The sequence below is a fragment of the Cyprinus carpio genome, chromosome A15, assembly GCF_018340385.1.
Source record: "Cyprinus carpio isolate SPL01 chromosome A15, ASM1834038v1, whole genome shotgun sequence".
NCBI lineage: Eukaryota > Metazoa > Chordata > Actinopteri > Cypriniformes > Cyprinidae > Cyprinus > Cyprinus carpio.
This window is the reverse complement of record NC_056586.1, coordinates 27778580-27799696: the sequence shown is the minus strand read 5'-3', so window position 1 is coordinate 27799696 and position 21117 is coordinate 27778580. Positions and strand designations below refer to the sequence as shown.

Genomic DNA, 21117 nt, shown 5'->3' with positions numbered 1-21117 from the left:
GGACGTGAACGTGGTGATTACTGACCAGTCGGATAATGACATGTCTTGTACTACTGAGACTGCTGAGGTGCCTGAAAAGGAGGCTGTATCTAACTTGTCCTTAAGTCCAGACAACATTTTGAGCATTTTTGATTTGTCACATGATCTAGCAGATGTTGTTTCTATGCAGCAGAATGATCCAGATATCGACACAGTGTGGCACTGGGTAAAGCAATCACAAAGGCCTCCTAGGAGATAGCTGGCAGGTATCTAGGAATTTACGTAAATTTAATCGTCTGTTCATAATAAATGGGCTGTTGAGTTGCTCAGTTTCCTGTTCTACCACAGACAACTCTGTTGCTCAGGTGGCAGTTCCTCCTGCTCTTAAAAATGACATACTTTTGCAGCTCCACGGGACCCAACTGCTGCTCATTTTTCTTCAGAACGGGTGTGGGAACGGGTGAGGCATTTTTGCTACTGGCCATCTATGTTTAAGGACATTAAGATGTGGTGCAAGCAATGCACAGCATGTCAAATTCGCCGTAAGCCGGTCCCAAATCATCAAGCACCTATGGATGGGTCCCTTACAACATGACCCTTTGAAAGAGTCGCAATGGACATTTTGGAACTACCAATAATAACCAAAGGAAATCGGTATGTTCTGGTAGTTGAGGATTATTTCACAAAGTTTGTTAACCTGTATGCCCTGCCTAACCAATCTGCACATACTGTCGCTCACTGCTTGTTTGAGGACTACATTTTGATACACGACATTCCTGAATCTTTGCACTCGGATCAGGGCCGCCAGTTTGAATCAGAAGTGGTCTCGACACTTTGTCGTTTGCTAAATATAAAGAAAACGTGTATCACTCCCTACCACCCAGTGTCCGACAGCATGGTGGAGCGTTTTAACAGAACACTGACTGATCAGATGGCTAAGATACTGTTGTCATGTGGGGGTGAGTGGGACAATTATATCAAACAGGTTGCAATTGCATACAATTCTTCACCTATTTCTAGCACCAAGTTCTCACCTTACTTCTGGTTCATGGACGAAAACCAAGGATGCCCACTGACTTGTTACTAGCCAAGCATACACTGGACCAGAACATTTCTACATCTCATGCTGCATTCGTGTCCACTTTGCTTGCAAATATACAGGATGCTTTCAGGAGTGCTAGAATGTACACTGAAGTGGCTCATGATTGCCAGAAACTGTATCACGGTTCTGGCCACAGACACCAGCCCTATGTAGTCAGTGCCATGGTGTGGCTCAATAATCCAGTGGAGAGCCGCATGAAGCTGGCACGCCACTGGAAGGGACTTTTTAAGATTGCACAAATCTTTGAATCTTTGACTGGTGGTGAGCCAGGACTGTCATGCCGGATCGTTAGCCCTATGGACTCAGATGGACAAGGATTTGTATAATCCTTTGTGCTCTTTCTTCCTTTTCCTGCATAGAGAGCAGAATGAAGAGGATTCTGTGAAAATGGTGGCAAACTCTTTGAGCAAGTATGCACATACAGTATTTTCGTATGAGTGATATAAACATTATTTATTTATAAACATTGTCTTCTCTTGACCAGGAAAAAGGTTTAAGACGTAAAATGATTAAGATTTATTTAACAGTCATATGTAATGTACATTAAATGTTTTGTTTTTACAGGGATTTGCAGGGAAAAGGCAAGCAGAATATTCTCTGACCTTTATTTTAAAGGAATAGTTCACCTAAAAATAAACAGTTGCTGAAAATGTACTCACCCTCAGGCCACCCAAGATGTAGATTGGTTTGTTTCTTCATCGGAACAGATTTAGAGAAATTTAGCATTACATCACTTGCTCACCAATGGATCTTCTGCAGTGAATGGGTGCCGTCAGAATAAAAGTCCAAACAGTAATTGACACGACTCCAATCCATTAATTAATGTCTCGTGATGTGAAATGCTTGTAATGAAATGCTTTGTATGAAACAAATTCATCAAGACATTTTTTAACTTCAAAAAGTTCTCCATCCATAATATTGTTTCTCCAGAGAAAAGTCTGAATCAGGTGAGAAATATGCATAGATCAACACAAAACAAATATGCTTGTGGATTATATTTTATTCATTATGGATTATGGTCTCGTATTTTGGCCAGAAGCAATGCTTTATAGTTAAAACATCTTAATGATGGATTAGTTTATTATAAATACGCAGCTTTTAGACTTTACTCAGACTCAGACATTAAAGGGTAACTAAACCCCTGGTCAGAGCCTGACTCCACCCACTGGCAATATTTGAAAAATGCTGAAAAGTGGGCAGAGCACAGCGGAGATAGAGGGGACAACCGAGGGCGGGGCTGAGCGGGTGGGGCATGAACCTGAGACCCGCAGTAACGGATTGATTGACAGCTGCTGTCAGAGTCGCTAAAAATGGAGAGTGACTGTAGTGACGCAAGTAGCTTTGCAACAGTATACGTCACCTGCCACCGCTTACGTCACGTACCACCCCAAACATCCAATAGGAAAAATCAACTGCAGTAGCCACCGTTCAACCTGAAGAGGGCAGCACTCAGACGTTTTTATACCATATATTGTAGAATTAAAACACTTTATACACAAATGTCAAAAAAGTTACTTGAATCAATGAACAGCACTAATAAAGCCCCATTCATACAGATTATTAACTAAAAAAAGTTGGTTTAGGGTTTAGTTACTCTTTAACTGAAGGACTGGAGTGGTGTGGTTTACTTGTGGATTATTGTGATGATTTTCTTAGCTGTTTGGACTCTCATTCTGACGGCACCCATTCACTACAGAGGATCCATTGCCGAGCAAGTGATGTAATGCTAAATTTCTCCAAATCTGAAAAATCATTGCAAATATATCACAATTAGGGCTGTCTCATCAGTAAAGCCGATCCTGTAATAAGTAGGTAATCTCCTGCACGTGCGTTCAGATCAGAGTATGTGAGCGGAGTGGAGCGGCAACAATTTCCCCTCCGCGCTCTGAGCATTTAATAATCACTCCACTCCCAGTAAATGTAAATGCGGCACTGGAAGTGGCATTTACAACACAGAGCTATAGTTCACTGGCAAGCTACACAAAATCGCTGCCGATTCATTGCCGATTTTGAACATGATTTTGTGTAGCTTGTCAGTGAACTACGGCTTCGATCGCATTCGATTTTTTGCCCAGCCCTAATCACAATTATTCAATATGTCAACTAGCCTTACTACATTACTACATTAATGCTCTTTAACATTCAAAGTGTGCTTTGTAAATATTTACAACAGTAATTCTAAAAAAACAGCTAATATTCATTCCTAAATGGTTTGGAAGAGTTTGCTTTAAAAGCCTCTTTCTGCCTTTCACAGACCATCATCATGATTCCCGCAACACAGAAGGAAGAAGCGTAAAGAGATGGATGACAGTCTGGCAGACACCAACCAGGGCCGGGTTTCCCGATAATGATTGATCTTAGTGCTTAAGAGTGTTTCTACAAGTCATTTTACGATCATTCATTATTGTTTCACGTGCGTTTCCCAAAAATGCATTTAACACTGTCGCACGTAGCTGTGCTTTAAGTGCTACTTAGGAGTCGCTATCCGTTAGTCAAGTGCTGAAATGTCACCTAATAGAATGGCTTGTAATTGTAGTAGCCTACTACACCCTCATTTATTGAAATGTAAACCTAATGCTGCGTAGACAACTCGGAAATAATAACTATAATACAATGTTATTATAATACAATACTATTATATTAAATTATAATTAACATAATAATATACTTTATATAAATATATAGTTATATTATAGTACTACAGTATATCGTTATATTATAGTACTACAGTGGTTTTCGTGCACGTCAGCAAGTCATTGCCTTTTTTACTGCCCTTTTTAATTAGTTCATTTATATATTTATTTAAACAACAACAACAACAATAAAAACAGAGTAATAAAGTACAATCAAATCCTTATATTGTAATCACATTGCACTTGAATAAACTTAAAGGTGTAATCTGCCGATTGTCCTGCAGGTGACCGCATAAATCTGTCTTCTTACGATGCACTTAGGGCTTTACAATTACTCCAGAGTTTTGTAGATCTACAATGATTTTCAAGTACTACTTAAGTTACAATGCTTTTGGGAAACAGACCGTAATATTAAGATCAGTTGTACAATAGTTTTTACGAACTTCTTAGGCTTATACGAAGCTTTTGGGAAACTCAGCCCAGCACAAACGAAGTAAGAGCTAGATCCCTGAAAGCCACAGTTTTTTTTCCCCTTGTCTGCCCCTCTCATTTCGGGAAATTAACACCCAGCACCAGCCAAATTTGGATATTTTGTTTTCACAGTGGCAGGTTGTTTTACCTGATCTACTATCAGCTGTTGTGGCAGGCAGCTAATTTCATTGGTCTTTGTTTTATTTTAAAATTGTGTGTATTTAAGTAACCAAGTAAGGGAAAACGCAAATAGTGATATATACTTTAAATTCATGTAAATTTGAAATGAATGACACAAAGTGCAGAAATTGAATTCTCCCTGTGTATATAAGCAATTTTGTATCTGACAGATCAGTAAAATGTTTTATCATTTCTGAGAAACACCACTGGGTTTTCATTTCATTCAACATGTCTGGTGATTAAGGGAGTTTTTTTTTTTTTTTTTCAAGCCAAGGTTTAGAGAAATAATTTTTTTTTATTATAATTTTTTTTTTTATCTTGATCTCATAAGACCCGTTTCCTGTTTTCTTATGTGCTCCACGTCTCATTTTCTCCATCAGATGCTTATATTATGAAGTTGTTTGACCGCAGTGTGGACTTGGCTCAGTTCAGCACCACCACGCCGCTCTATCCTATTTGTCGGGCATGGATGAGAAACAACCCATCAATGCAAGAGAGAACAAAGCCCAGCCCCCCTCACAGCTCGGGGGAGGACGAGGTCACACCCATTGTTCACTTTGCAATCATTTTAAATACTCATCCCGTTCAGATCGATGAGCTACTCAGAGTATCACAGTTGTTTCACAGTCTATATAGCTGCACTTGGAAATCTAGTGTAGTTTTTTTAAAGAAGGAAGTGTTCCAAGTTAAACACAAGATAAACTCTCTCTCAAATTGCTGTTTGCCACAGAAAATGACAAACGAAAACATGCATCCAGTACAGTACTTAAAATGGAAGTCAGTTTGGCGACTATTATATTTTTGTTAGAGCACAGCACATACATTGTGCATTAAAGTTTAATTTGTTTAGAATGTTTACATTTTTTTTTAAATAATATTTTGGAAGTGGGACTATTTTTGTTGGTGGATGAAGTGAAGTGACATACAGCCAAGTATGGTGACCCATACTCAGAATTCGTGCTCTGCATTTAACCCATCCAAAGTGCACACACACAGCACTGAACACACACACAATGTGAACACACACCCAAAGCAGTGGGCAGCCATTTATGCTGCGGTGCCCAGGGAGCAGTTGGGGGCTTGCTGCTTTGCTCAAGGGCATCTCAGTAGTGGTATTGCAAGCCCAAGACTTGAGCCCACAACCTTAGGGCTAGGAGTCAAACTCTCTAACCATTAGGCCACGACTTCCCCACAAATGAGACACTGTTTATATAATTCTGGCAATGGAATTCCTTATAAAAGAGTTTCCACAGTCCTATAAATACCAGGGAATTTCGAATGTGTGATTTCCAGACCTGGAATAGTCATTTAAATTTCTACAGTCAATATGCATTTTTGTAGAATTGGATCAAATGACTTTAAAAGTCAATAGTAGAACCCCTGTAATAAACAGAAAATGACAAACAAAGGTAGCGCAAAAGCGCCATCTAGTGGCTATTAGTAGCTGTGCTGGAATTCATCACACATTAAAATAACAGCTGCGCCACAGGAAAACTGTTCCTGAAGTCTCGATGCAGTGTTGGGGTTAATTATTAATAAGTGTGTGCGTCCATTTGAGAAAAGTGAGTCTCTACCTTTTCATCATTTGTTTAAGATTTATTATATATGTGAATATCTAGAAATAATCGAGTATTTGGGTAATACATCCACTCGATAGAATTGATGAGTCATGCCATGTTGTTAGTATAGGATGAACGTCATTGTAAACTGTTCATGCACGTTGTTTGTTAGAGATTGAAGTGTTGCTCTTGGATTATTGAAACACATACCTTATCATTTGTTATGTACAAATTAATAAGTGAAGAAATTGTGACTTATAAGTTATGATTCAGCCTGGTTAAGCTGTTGTATTGTGCTAGACATGATGCTTAGCTAATCAATATCAATAATTATGCTTTAAGTAATATTGATTACTGTTTTGTTTATTTGCAGCCACACACACAACCAACATGCTTATGATTATGATTTAAATCTACCATCTCCATAAACCTAAGCTGAGTGCCAACGGCTGTATCCAACTTTGTACCTACATTGTAAAGTGTGGCAACGTTGCTGTCTAATGGATGTCTGTGCTGCTGAAGAAAGTTCAGTAAACTGTTCAAACTGATTCCTGCCTCCTGTCCTGCGTTCTGACAGACGCTCCAAGGCGAGAACTATAACCTCCTAAGCACCTGTGGTCCTTTCTCTCAAACAAATTTGGTCCTTCGAGCCGGATACCAGTGCTTACCTTGGTTAAAGATGGCTACTTCTAAAGACAAGAGTGAAGCCCTTCCAGAATCTGTGCGGCCGAGACGTCAAGTCCGACTGCCAGCCTATTTGTCAGACTACCAAGTAAATGCAACCAGCCACAGAGAACTGGCTTCCTCTTATACAGCAGATACTGCAGCACAGACTACATTTAGACGAGAAGAGGAGTGCAGTGCAGAGAGTGATGGAACTGCTAGGAAGATGTCTCCAGCTGGTTCAGCATCGGTCAGACCTGGAAGTCAGTATTCGACAAGAGATGAGTGGGGAACCTTTTATGCTGAATTAGAGGACATTCAAGCTCAGCTTGGCCAGGACACCCAGCTCATACGGAGTTTACGAGATATAGAGTGTGCCAGCATGTATTAACCAAATGCTGTGGGGGGGAAATCCCACATGCAGATACACGCCCATTACTGAGAGATGACAGAGTTTCTTCGCCTGCAACCAGGCAGCCCCTGGCTCACTTATCCTCACCAGCCTCCTTCTCAGCCTCATACCAAGTCTCATCACTCCAGTCCCAAGTATCAGCTGTGTCCTCAGGCGAGTCCCATTCAGTTACCCACCTAACACCACAGAGACTCAGAACAACATTGGAAGTAAATCCACCTCCTCAGGAGGACGAGTCATGGCCTGAACCACCACCTTCTGTATGTGATGATGCACCATACAGAGCTAGGGAAGAGCGTGAATTCCCAGTCAGTTATGCTACTTTTATCAGTTACTCAAACCCAGTGGAATTAGCTGTGGAGAGAGCAGTAGCACAGCCCTACTATGCACATTATGTTCCAGCCTGTGTAAACTCATTCCAGAATCCGTCACTCAGACCTGACCGAGGGGATATAAGAACTAACCCCATTTCACAAGATACACAGTGTCAGAGCAGTTCATTGTATCCTTCCCTCGCACGCCCTCCAACTCAAGCTCCATATTCAAGGCCCTATTCTACATTGTCATTGGATCAAATGACTTTAAAAGTCAAGTGTGGGACCCCTGTTGTAAACAGATATTTATGTAGAGAACCCTTACATATGTTTTTTTTTTTTTTTTAATGTTCATTCCAGTGCTTGTTGCACTATAGATCAGGCTTTTTAAAGTTAACTAAAACAACAAAAATTAAAGGAAAACCATAAATAAAAATAAAATAAAATAAATAAATAAAAAAATTCTAAACGTTAACTGAAATAAAAAATTCCATATATTCACATTTTAAATAATTGATCAAAACTATAATAGTATCTCAGTGATACTAAAATAGCACTGCTATAGTCTTCCTTTGCAAGTGAATTGCTGTAAAAGCACCTTTCCCCCCCAAAATCATTATCTTTGTAAATCATGTTAGAGAGTTTTATTCAACTTGACATGCTCATTTAAGGTTTGGTTGGCTTACTTTATTTTTCTCTAGTTGTAGTTTGACCTTGAATCAAAAGAAGAATAAAAACGCACGTCTTGGCCCACTGTAGTATGATATATTATATAACTGTCCAGTATCCTTTTAATAGTAAAGCTATCAACCGCTGTTGTGGTTAATAATGGTGCTACATCCGGCTTTAATTTCCCATCTGAATTCAGTTACCCAGTGGAGAAATAAATTCATCTTTTTCCTCTGAATTTTTTCATCCTTGCACCACTGAGAATTGTCCATGGCTTTACTTGTTTAATTAAAAATTATATAATGAGTAATTTGTGCCAAAAACAAACATTAAACTTGGAGGAAACTGCTCTTTGATTCTTATTGTTTCAGATGACTGACATGCTGAATGGCAAAGGACAGAATGTGTACAGACTTCCTCCACCTGTTTCCTGTCCAGTAGGTGCAGCTGGTGAACCTGTCAATCTCAGAATTCCACCTGTAGAGAAACCTACAGAGAGCCAGGTGAGCTATTGCAACTGTTGTGCCACACACAGTCTACAGGAAGCACTAATCTTTCTTTGAAGATCTGCATTTAAGTAAACTGCTAAGTGACAGAAGATAAAGTTTCCGTCAAAAACATCTGCTTAACTCTTAAACTGATTAAATTGTTAACCAATATCTCTATTGATTTGTATTTGTACCCTAAATCATATTTTATTTATTATCTTGTTATTTGTCATTTATTTTGTTGCTTTTTAGGGAAAATCTTCAATAAGAATTCGCTACTGTGAAAGCATAAAAATCCTTTAGGAAATTGCCATCAAATGCAGGTAACATTTTTTGTTACACTGTGGTTTTATTCAGAATAGAGTTCCAACAGAAATCAGCAGAACAAAATGAGCTTTTGCATATTTGGATTCACAGCAAGTTTCATAAACATATACAATGTTCATTAGCCTACTTGAAGAAATTTTCTTTGCTATGTAAGGACTATAAACATACTGGATTAGATCCAGGTTCATCATTTAGGGACCAGTTTTCTACATATCTAACAATTCAGTTGGGTTTTCATGTCCTGCATGTTCTTTTGCGTCTCCCGTAAAGTCCAGATGATCTTCAGTGAAAGCCGTCTCCAGCACCAGCAGCAGAGACTGTTTAAGCTTCTTCTTATACTCATCACACATGAACACATAGAGAATGGGGTTCAGACAGCTGTTTAGACAAACCAGGTAGATACTGACAATCATTGCTGTCAAAAATACTTTATCACTCCAGTTATTTCCTTCTGCAGTTACTGAATAAAAAAGGCAAACATGGGATGGAAACCAACATATGAAAAAAGCCAGAGTTACAGTTATAATGACCCGGTACGACCTGAGCTGCTTCACCCTTTTGAGGCGTTTGATTCGTACTCCAATAGCTGTGTATGAAGATGCAATGATCAGAAAGGGGATGAGGAAGCCCAATGTAAAATTATATGTGATCAGAAACACAGGAGTAAACAGTTCAAATGTAAAGAAAGGAATGCTGTATCCGATGCATGAAACCCACCCAATTATGCAGATGATCTTGGCTTTAAGTAAAGTTCGTTTATTTTTAGCCCAAACAACCATCCATGTGCACAGGCATCGGTCCAGACTGATAACTACAAGAAAAAAAATACTAGCAAACAGATTTAGTCTTAACATAAAGATAAAGAAAATGCTAGCCATTTCTTGTAATTGACTCTGCCACCGGCCCAAAACTAAGAGAAAATTTAAGACTGTAGACAACATGAAGGTGAAGTCTGCAATCGCCAAGTTGAGAAACCAAATGGAGTTGACAGTCCTTTTCATTCTGCAGCCAGTCAGAAATATTACAAGCCCATTTCCAATGAGACCCACTACAATGGTGGCAATGAAAATGCATAATACAAAGATATTAAAGCTTGTAAATTCCTCTTGCTGCATAGTGGTGTTCTGTGCTGTGCCTCCGTTCACATCTTCAGAACCGGTGTTTTCTACACAAAGAAGGAACAGAGAAAACACATCTAGGGCCCATTTCATAAGCACCATCTCATAAGCATCAGCTTATCCTGTGGTTTTCGTGTGCTAAAATAAAAAATAACACTTGCATGCAGTACCACAAACCAAAATGCCATTTTGTTTAATCTTCAATCTAAAAAAAAAAACAAATAAACCTAAAATCAAAATTCATACAGATTAATCCTCAATTCATACAGAATAATCTTGATATCAAATACAAATAGCATGGAGGAGAGAAGGAACAAAAATGTTTTCTTTTTCAATAAACTGACAAGTTTTATTATTTTTTTTTTTATGACCATTTGACTGTCTTTTTATATACTATTGAGTATGAAACTTTTGGCACTGACCTCATGCTTTATGGCCACTGCTTTGGCAATCAATGTAGATGTAGCCTACCTGATATCACTCTTAAAAATAAAGGTGCTTCATGATGCCATAGAAGAACCTTTTTGTCTAAATGGTTCCATAAAGAACCTTTAACATCTGAAGAACCTTTCTGTTTCACAAAAGGTTATTTGGGCCGAAAGAAGGTTCTTCAGATTATAAAAAGGTAAGAAAGAGATGGTTCTTTAAAGAACCTTTGACTGAATGGTTATTTTTGAACCAAAAATGGTTCTTCTATTGCATCGCTGTGAAGAAACTTTTGAAGCTCCTTTATTTTTAAGAGTGTTGAACAAACAGATTTAATTTCATCGCTTGATTTTTACGGAGAAAATATTACTAATTGTGAAAGATGCGTTTCTGAATGAACTGTGAATAAAAGCAATAATGCACAGAAACTGCTGATTTTGGAAAACTAGTTACTGAAAAGAAAAAAAAAAAAACTCAAGACTTGTTTTTGCTGTGAAAATGTGGTTAGATTCAATAAAAAGACCAATCAAAATTCAGAATGCATATAGGAAAGAAGACCAAGTAAAATTCAGTATACCAATACTGCACTGCTGTCATGCCAGCAGTTAACTGTTATATTTTGAAGACGGCATTTCGACAAATTCCCCTAGTGTCTATCGTTCATACCAAAAGTTTATTTAATACCTTCCTAATCTGTAATCTGTGCGGTTTTACTCATTTGAAGAATAATATCCATCTTCAATTATGATAAAAATGTTACATTGTTTTTTATATATTCAACAACACTTTATATTATATTATATCATATTATATTAATGTTTGAGTATAATCAAATTTGAAAAAGTAATTTCAGCTAATTTGTAAAAAATCTTGCCTATCTGAATCTCGATTAAACTTAAACAATGAAGCTGAAATTGGTTTATTTATTTAACATGTTAAGTAATGAAAAAATGTTTTGCCGTGACTTGTTCATATAGTTTTTACATTGCTCTGTATGTGTGCATTGATTGTATCTTACACAATTTTGCCTTTACTACACTCTGAGAGTTATATTAAAAAAAAACATGTAATATGAATAATACACATACCCATTTTTTGAGCTGTTGATTCACTGGAACAAGTCGAGTCTTGAACTTGCACTGTCTACTTGGTCCTGTTGGTTTTATACTAGACAGTAAAGTCTGGTATTTCATCAATAAAGGTTGATTTGTTGTGATAAGGGCCTAAAATGTGGTGTCATTAGCAAACTTAATGTAACTGCAGCTATCAGACATCATCAGTGGGTAGTGGGCATCCACCTGCAGAAGATGGTTGAGAAGCCAATTTTGTGGTGTTTTCTTTCCCATGATGCATACTTTAAAGAAGAGACTGATTTTTTTTTTTTACCGGTGGTTTAGTGGTGTAGAATACTTGGTATTTTACTTCACTACAGCTACTTTGAAATGGTTTCATAACACTGTCATGCCATCATGGCTGTAGTAAAGGCACACAACGAAGGAGTAGAAGTAAAGGAATCTTTCATGAACATTAACACACGTAGACCGTTGAAAAACTGCAGCTATCAGACATCATCAGTGGGTAGTGGGCATCCACCTGCAGAAGATGGTTGAGAAGCCAATTTTGTGGTGTTTTCTTTCCCATGATGCATACTTTAAAGAAGAGACTGATTTTTTTTTTACCGGTGGTTTAGTGGTGTAGACTACTTGGTATCTTACTTCACTACAGCTACTTTGAAATGGTTTCCTTACACTGTCATGCGGTCGTGGCTGTAGTAAAGGCGCAGGACGAAGGAATAGAAGTAAAGGAATCTTTAATGAACATCAACACACGTAGACCATTGAAAATAACATTAAACCAAGACAAAGAAACTCAAAACACAGAGCTTAAATGAAGTGAAGACAAAAGGGATAATGAAACATAACAGGTGAACAGAATGAACAATGATTAAATAATAACGAGAACAGGAAACAGGAATTAAACCAAATTAGGGCAGACAGGCGGTGCATTCCAATCGGGATATATCGCTCTCCGAAGGGCACTTTGGAGTGAAAACAATCATGACAGCCATATTGAAGGGTCGTTCCAAAATGAAGTGCTCAAAACTGGCCACTTCAAAGGGCCATTCGGAATGAAGGATTTCAAAGGGTACAACTGATGGACACTTTGGGTTCCCATGATCCTTTGCGCAGATTCTGTGCATGATGACGGCGCCTCCGTGTGGGCACGTGATGATGACACAGAAGGGCACTTCAAGAAACAGTTGTTTGGTCCCCTACACCCTTCAACCCTGCGAAGCTCTCACTCCGAAGAGTAAACTCTATGAAGGGATTAAGGCTTAGGGATGAACCCTTCCGAATGGAACGCAGGGAGGGACTAAACAGAAACATACATGTGACAAACACATTCAACATTTTTATTTTTTACGTTCTGATTGGTCAATCACAGCATCCAATAGCCTTATTTTCCTCATTTCATGTTGTGTATTTAAAGTAAAGGCCCGTTCACACCATGAATGATAACTATAATGATAAAGGCTGCCAATACAGTTAGTGTGAGACTCATGCAATAGATTTTTCTCATGCAGTGAAAAAACATTGCGGCACAAAAAGGACACTGACAACCGCTGACAGACAAGACAGAGCAGCGAGTTATTCTTACTAATCTGGGGGAGATACACAACTCTATGAAACTTTTTTTATTTGTCATTTATTTGTTATTTGTCTTGCTGCATTGCAGCTGTTATTTTACAACATTTTATGATAAAAACACAGTACTCGTCAGCTGACATTTTGCTAATGTTGCCATTGTTTCTATTAAAATGTTACTTTTTTTTTATGTAAATTTTTTTTGGTTATGCAAACTATAAAGAAACATTCCATTTTATAATTTTGCAAAAACTATGGGAATATTACTTTTGCATGTTCTCTGAACATTCTGCAACAAGTAGTAACTTCTTGTGGCAAAAACAAACAAACAAACAAAACAATTCTGAATAAGAGACAAATATACCAATTGTCTTTGAGTTTTATTTTCTGGAAAGAAAAGGCCTACAGTCATACAGTCAGTCAGTCAAAGTGCGCCGCAGAGTGTGACAGTGAAGGGAGGGCATCCTTCCTCTCTTATAGTCTCATCTCTCAGAATGTTATCTCTCTGGGCTAATGATGGTATTTTCAACCACATTCTTAGACTTTTTGAAGACTTATCATATTCTATCCTTGGAGACCCTCCTGTCATGTACCAACACCCTTTTACCATTCCATTCCAATTCCATATGAGAATAAGGATTGTGTGTGCTCTTTTACTGTCACACACATCTTAAAGATCAATAGCTGTTCTTTGTTCTGTTAAATCAGCAATGAAGCATGTGACTCTAAGCAATGCAGAAAATACAAACATAATGCAATATTCAATAAGCATATCATATTAAGAAAACATACCATTACATATTTAAAAAACATTGGCTGAACGTCCAACTAGAACAATTCAGAAACAAAATGTTCCAAAAATGTTTTTGTGCTAATATTTTGTAATAATGACCAGATGGTATTTTTTCCCGTTTTGTCCCATATGTCATTAGATAAACTGTGTTACTTTGTAATTTTTATATATTTTGTTGCTTTTTAGGGAAAACCATTCAATAGGAATTTGCTACTGCGAGAGTATAAATATCCTTTAGGAAATTGGCATCAAATGCAGGTAAAGATTTTTAATACACTGTGGTTTTATTCAGAATAAAGTTCAAACATAAATCAGCAGAACAAAATGAGCTTTTGCATATTTAGATTCATGAGAAGTTTCACAAACATATATAATGTTCATTAGCCTATACTTGAAGAGATTTTCTTTGTTTGGTTTTACAACACACATTATACACAGTCAAGCTTCAAACATGAAATTTGGAGTTTCTGTGTTTTACAAGTTGCTAGATAAGGACTATAAACATACTGGATTAGATCCAGGTTTATCATTTAGAGAACAGTTTTCTACATATCTAACAATTCAGTTGGGTTTTCATTTCCTGATCGTTCTTTTGCGTCTCCCGTAAAGTCCAGATTATCTTCAGCAAGTTTAACATTTATCCCAGAAGAATGGACTTCGACTTGCCGCCTCCTCTCCCGGTGAGCAGTATCCCATGGGAAAGGATTCTCCCACCCTTATTCCCCCGGTGGAACGGGACAATTGGACCTTATTCATGGACTCCGACCAAACTTTTAATCCCAGTCTCCAAGGCCACCGGAGCAGCACAGGTGGAGTAATAGTTTTTTTTTTTTTTTTTTTTTTTTTATTCTCTGATGTAACTTGTCACTATTAAATGCTATTAAAAAAAAAAAAAACATTTATTTTTCAGTGCAACAAATTTACAGCCTTTTAAAGTAATTATAAATTAAATATTTAAATGATTAAATTATAATTACTTGATATGAAGAATTAGTAGCAAGTGCATAAGAACAAGTAGTAATCATGAAAATATAAAGCTAAATAAATTCTATAAAATCTATTAAATATTTAATAAATAAAAATGATATTTTAGGCACAGAATAAAATACATAATTATAATAATGACCAATAAAAAAATAAAATCTGAAATTTTCTCTGTAGTAGAGTTAGAAATGGATTATGTACTGGCAAATTAATTAAATTCACTTTCTCTACAGGTTGCCTGTGATCATAAAGGATTTACTGTGCAGGTTGATGTGAAACATTTCAGTCCTGAGGACCTGCTGGTTAAAGTTGTTGGAGATTATGTTGTGGTTGAGGGAAAACACGAACAAAATAAGGTAAAACACCCAATGGCTTCTTCTTTCTGATGCTGACTCCTATATTAATGTGCATTAGGATTATCAGATGTTAAACTTTGTTCAATTCTAGGATGGTTCAGGACTGGTGACACGTAAGTTTAACCGGCGATACCGGATCCCAAACGAAGTGGACATCATGGCACTGGAATCAGCCATGTCAACAGAAGCATGCTAGTAATCTCAGCACCTCTGACATAGAGACAATTCCAGACTTAAATCACAGCAGACCATGATGCGCACACACACATGCAGTTTCCTCCACTCATGTTTAGATTTATTTTTTGCTCTTCTTCACTGTTTTAGTTCTTGATTAAAATTCCCCATCTTCTGGGTTTCTCACGTTAAGCAATGGTAAAGACCAAAACAGACTCTCACTCCCCCTTGTGGCGGTGGACTACTCCAAACATACTTGATTTCAAGCCAACAAGATCATATCACATTTTCTTCACATTTGCTGTTGGTTTAGCATACAGCCTGTAAGAGCGACAAATCTGTCCTCGCATTAACAGGGTCTCCTCTCCCAAACCCACAGTCATACTGAATTTAGTATGGGAACCATTCAGAAAGGACTTATTTTTGTGTTAGATCACATTTGCTTATTTACAAAATTGCACAGATTATTCAGTTCACCTTGATAGGCTATGTTAGGATTGTACATATTTTTACAAAATGAAATAATTACGTAAGTGTTAATTTAGTTCTAATATTTGTGTGATGTACAGATTGAATATCAATAAATATAATGAAACACCCTTGTTTATTTGCAAAGGTCTTTATTTAGAAATACATTCATACATGTTTGAATCCACAACATAAAATAGCATAAATAAACAGTAGCAAAAATAAACATGATAATGTGAAATGTATTGCACAACACATATATAAAAAACATGCTCCACATATCCTCTAGAACATCATAAAAACCACACTAAAAAAAAAAAAAAAAAAAAACTGATCAAGCAAAAAGTCTAATTCATTAGTGAAGATTTGTGTTAAATATATGTTGTTAACAGATAAATTGTAGATATTCTCACCAAAGTTGTTCCTTTTCCCATTTCCTCTGCTGTCTGAGGACTTGCAACAAAGGATCGTCTTCAAACTCCTGCCCAAAGTCCTTACCATTACCATTCAAAAATTTGGGGTCAGTAAGATTTATTGTAAATTAATAAAAAAAAAATTAATGCAAAATGCATAAAATTTACCAGAAGTGACAACATTTTTTTATTACAAATAAAGGTTGTTCTTTTGAACACTATATTCAACCAAATCTTGAAGATTCAGCTTTTATATAACTGATCAATAAAATTGATCAAAAGTGACAGTAAAACTTTTTAACTAATAATCCTTAAAAATGTACCACAGAATTTACAAAAATATTAAACATCACAACTGTTTTTAACATTGATAATAATAAGAAATGTTATTGAGCAGCAAATCAGCATATTAGAAAGATTTATGAAAGATCATGTGACAAGTCTGGAGTAATGATGCTGAAAATTCAGCTTTGCATCACATGAATAAATTATATTTGAAAATATATTAAAATAGAAATTAGTTATTTTAGTTAACAATAATATTTCATAATACCGCTGTGTTTTACATAATTTTTTGATCAAATAAGCGCAGCCTTGCTGAGCATAAATTCTTTCAAAAACATAAAAAATCTTAGTGATCCAAACGTTTGAAAATTATATTATATCATAGGATATAATATAATATTATTTTATATATTCTGAAACATTTAACTTTTGGGCACATATTAATCAAAAAGGAATAACCCTGATGTGCACTGTGGTGTTGGTTCACCTGGTTTTGTCTGACACTGTGTGATAGAGGTATATGGAGAACAGAATTATGGAAAGGGGCCTCCTGACACCATTGTCTGGCCTGTTCCATCTTCCTTCTTAGTCGCCACTAAAACAGGATGTCATCTTCACACCAGACACCGGACCCCTCAGAACCAACCGCAAGAAGAATAAAAGACATTTCCTCACACAAACTAGGCTCTAGAAACACTTAAAGACACAAAAACAAACAAACAAAATGCTCTAATGCACTTTTATTGCACTATTATAATTACCTAGCAAGCCAAAATGGCATTTATATCCTTTTCTGTTTGGTTTTAGTTAATGGAGAATGTTTACACAACCATTTTTGCTTTTTTTTTGCATTTGAGGTCAGAGGTGTGGGTACACTTTAATCTGATAAGGGTGTGTTTTTTGAAATCGGAAACACAAAGATGTTCAGGAAAAGATAAATAGGGTGTGTGTGTGTTACAAGATGTACAGTAAATATGTACAGTAATTTATGTGTTACACCTATTACTTACTGTTGGTTGAGACCATTAAGGTGGACACGGTCTTCGGACCGGCTCATCGGTGCTTACGGGGGAAGAGAAATCAGAGCAGCCCAGACCCCCAGATCTGGCACAGAGCCACTGCTGAGTGAATGCTCACTAAAAACACAAAGATCATCTAAACTGTTCAAACCTAATGACTCTAAAGTGAAATACCAAGGTGGAATGTGCAGTCATAATGCAATAACAAACATTTTTGATAGTCATAATGTTTAAGAAAATTTGTCAACACCTAGGAACCTTTATTAAACAATCAGGACTTTAACCCTGCTATGAAGTGATTTAAATTCCTTCTAACATTCATTTTTAGGAGCATCATTACTCCAGTCTTCAATGTCACATGATCCTTCAGAAATCATTCTAATATGCTGATTTGCTGCTTAATATATATTTTTTATCAATGTTGAAAACAGTTGTGCTGCTCAATGTTTTTGTGGAAACTGTGATACAGCATTTTTCTTTTTGAAATAGAAATCTTTCGTAATGTTGTAAATGTCATTACTGTCACTTTTGATCAATTTAATGTGTCCTTGCTGAATAAAAGTAATCAATCTTGCTTGATTGTGAAACTCCCGTATAGACTTTCACACTTGAACATTCAGCCCTGACATTCAGACAGGAAGCTGTCTATGCTGGTGGTCATCTATCATTGTGAAATGACGTTTCCCCTCTTGAGTGAGTGTGTGTTTACAGTACGTCTCACCTCCTCTGCAGTAAACGGCTGGGCCTCTCTTGTAGCTGCAGTATCTCTGGTTCTTCTTGATCACAGTGGGATGATTCAGATAATATCTGAAAGGAAATTTGTGGTGGACATCCATGAGATTATGAACTACAATAATACTGTCACTAGCAATAACGGTCACTATACTGTACATGCAGTGTTATGATCGGGCACTGACATTTAAAGACAGCCTGAGATATTTTCCACCAGGCACATTAAATCATCCTGAGGAGAGGACAGTGACATCCTGCAATTCAAAACAGAGAATCTGAGCCAAGGGTTGCATAACAACTCTCTGTTGTGGGGAATTTATAAATACACAACATTTGATGCTCAACAGAGTACACTTAATATCAGCTGGTCTGATTATATTTGAGTGAGTTCTTCTTCCTTTAATGCATTCTAGAGCCGTTTCCATCAACATGGAAGACAGAAAGTTAAGCAAAGCATCACAATATTGCCCCTGCTGATCTAAGCAGTTTTTTTCATTTTGTTTATTATTAGGTATTTATTCAGTTTATCTATTTATTATATAATAAATAAAATATAAATTACACACACCGTTCAAAAGTTTGGGGCTTTATAGGCTGTATGTATTTGATCAAAAATACAGTAAAAACAGTAATATTGTGAAATATTATTACAATTTAGAAGAACTGATTTGTATTTTAATATATTTTAAAATGTAATTTACTTCTGGGATCAAAGCTGAATTTTCAGCATCATTACTCCAGTCTTCAGTGTCACATGATCTTCAGAAATCATTCTAATATTAGTAAATATTTATTATTATCCCTTCCGGTAACAGCTGTGTATTATATACAGATATATATTAATTCCGTAATATACTTAAGGAAACATTTTATCAGGAATCTTTGAAAAAAGTTCAAAAGAGCATAACCTTTTGTAACATTATAACTGTCTTTAATGTGACTTTTGATCAATTTAATCCTTGCTAAATAAAAGTATTGATATCTATCCAAAACAAAATCTTACTGACCCCAAACTCTAAAAACAGAAGTGTATATATTGTAAATAAAGAACCTCATGGAGGAAGATTTCCCAGCTAGCACCACTAGACGGCAACAGTCAACCACCACACTGCAGAACATCCGGCATCTTGAGAAAATACAGTATGTCTAATTCTCTCATTTTTTTTTACTTCATACAAAAGACATACAGTAATATAACAAACTGTTCATTATTTGTCATAATCTTTAAAATATGGTCAAAATGCATTGAGCTCTTTTAGGCAAATCAGTTGTTCAGTTTTATGCAAAACTCAGCAGCATACTGATGTCAAGCTTGTGAATAGCTGGAGACAGCGTGGTTTCATCATGCTGTGGCTTTGAGATGTTCTCTGGGTGCTGACCGGGCCATCGTTCATGAGGTCAAGTGCTTCTATAAACAGGACATACATACACAAAAATGACTCTAATTATAAATGAAAAGTAAAAAAAAAAAATTACACAGAATCTCGTAGATTAAAATTTGCAACCAGACGGATGTACTGTTACTTCCTCTACAGTCAAAAATCTGGGCGTTATATTAGACAGCAACTTGTCTTTTGGAAATCATATTTCCCATGTTACAAAAACAGCATTCTTCCATCTTAGAAACATTGCCAAGCTACGAAACATGTTACCTGTTCCTGATGCAGAAAAGCTAGTTCATGCAATCATGACCTCTAGACTGGACAATTGTAATGCACTGCTAGCTGGTTGTCCTGCATCTTCAATAAACAAGCTACAGGTAGTCCAAAATGTCCTTACCAGGTCAAGAAAATATGATCATATTACCCCAATTTTACAGTCTTTGCACTGGCTACATATTAAGTTCCGTATCAGTCACAAAATATTATTACTTACCTATAAGGCCCTTAATGGTTTAGCTCCTGTGTACCTAACTAGTCTTCTACCACGCTACAATCCATCATGCTCCCTAAGGTCACAAAACGCTGGACTTTTGGTAGTCCCTAGGATAGCAAAGTCCACTAAAGGAGGTAGAGCTTTTTCACATTTGGCTCCCAAACTCTGGAATAGCCCTCCTGATAATGTTCGGGGTTCAGACACACTTCCTCTGTTTAAATCTAGATTAAAAACACACCTCTTTAGCCAAGCATTCAAATAATGCATCTCATCATTTTGGACTGCAGTTATATCTGATCAAATGTGCATTATTATTCTTTAGCTTGGGTAAAACTAATTAATTTTACTTGGCTGGAACAGCAGCTACGCTAATTATGTCTCTATTTGTTTCTCTGGTTTGCCACGGGATTTACATCCCGTGGTAACTAGGATTTAGCTTCAGTCTGGATCCAGAACACCTGAGAAGAGATGATGCCAACCCCTCAGAGGACCTCAGATGATGCTAACCCAGAGACAACATACTGTACAGGACTACCACATTTTGCTATAAGTTTGATTGCATAATTGCTGTTAATAGTGTTAATCGTCTGTTTGTTTACGTCTTTTATTGATTTTTCCGAACATTTCTGCCATATGCACATAAACTGACAGTCATCACTGATAAGATACTACTAAATATTGTAGAAACTTAATTTTCTGTAAAGTTGCTTTACAATGATTTGTATCGTAAAAAGCGCTATACAAATAAACTTGAATTAAATTGAAAAGTGTGAATTATGAACTGAAATACTTTATATTATCAACCCACACTGAAACATTATTATTATTATTATTATTCTTCAAAGCACACCTCTGCTATATTTCTCTGATGGTTGTGTTGGTGTTGAACTGGATGGAGGGGATGTGCGCATCCACCAAAACAGATGGTCATCTTCTCCCTCATTTACCTGAAGGCATCTTTCTTCTCGACTGTGTGGATTTCCAAAGCGGAAGCGTTCAATGCACTTAAGAATTAAATAACAACAAAAGGAT

At 36.7% G+C, this 21117-nt stretch overlaps 1 protein-coding gene, 1 long non-coding RNA gene and 2 pseudogenes across 3 annotated transcripts; 2 read left to right on the top strand and 2 right to left on the bottom strand.

Annotated features, from left to right (window-relative positions):
• Positions 1-8963, top strand: part of LOC122147758 — a 101131-nt pseudogene extending 92168 nt beyond the window's left edge.
• Positions 8964-9011: 48 nt separating this feature from the next.
• On the bottom strand, positions 9012-9931 carry LOC109077124 (annotated as a pseudogene).
• A 4141-nt stretch (positions 9932-14072) lies between these two features.
• LOC109063073 (alpha-crystallin A chain-like) lies at positions 14073-15350 on the top strand. The gene is made up of 3 exons (XM_019080149.2): positions 14073-14588; positions 14997-15119; positions 15211-15350. The coding sequence occupies exons 1-3, from the start codon at positions 14430-14432 to the stop codon at positions 15313-15315; spliced, it is 387 nt and encodes a 128-aa protein (XP_018935694.1). The 5' UTR covers positions 14073-14429; the 3' UTR covers positions 15316-15350.
• A 1465-nt stretch (positions 15351-16815) lies between these two features.
• On the bottom strand, positions 16816-21091 carry LOC122147761. Of its 2 annotated transcripts, XR_006161832.1 has the most exons (4): positions 20936-21091; positions 18200-18285; positions 17470-17595; positions 16816-17155 (listed from the first exon to the last, which is right to left on the bottom strand). It is a non-coding gene; the product is annotated as an uncharacterized LOC122147761 (long non-coding RNA). The 2 variants fall into 2 exon arrangements; XR_006161831.1 differs by having other exon boundaries at positions 16816-17595.
• Positions 21092-21117: the final 26 nt, after the last annotated feature.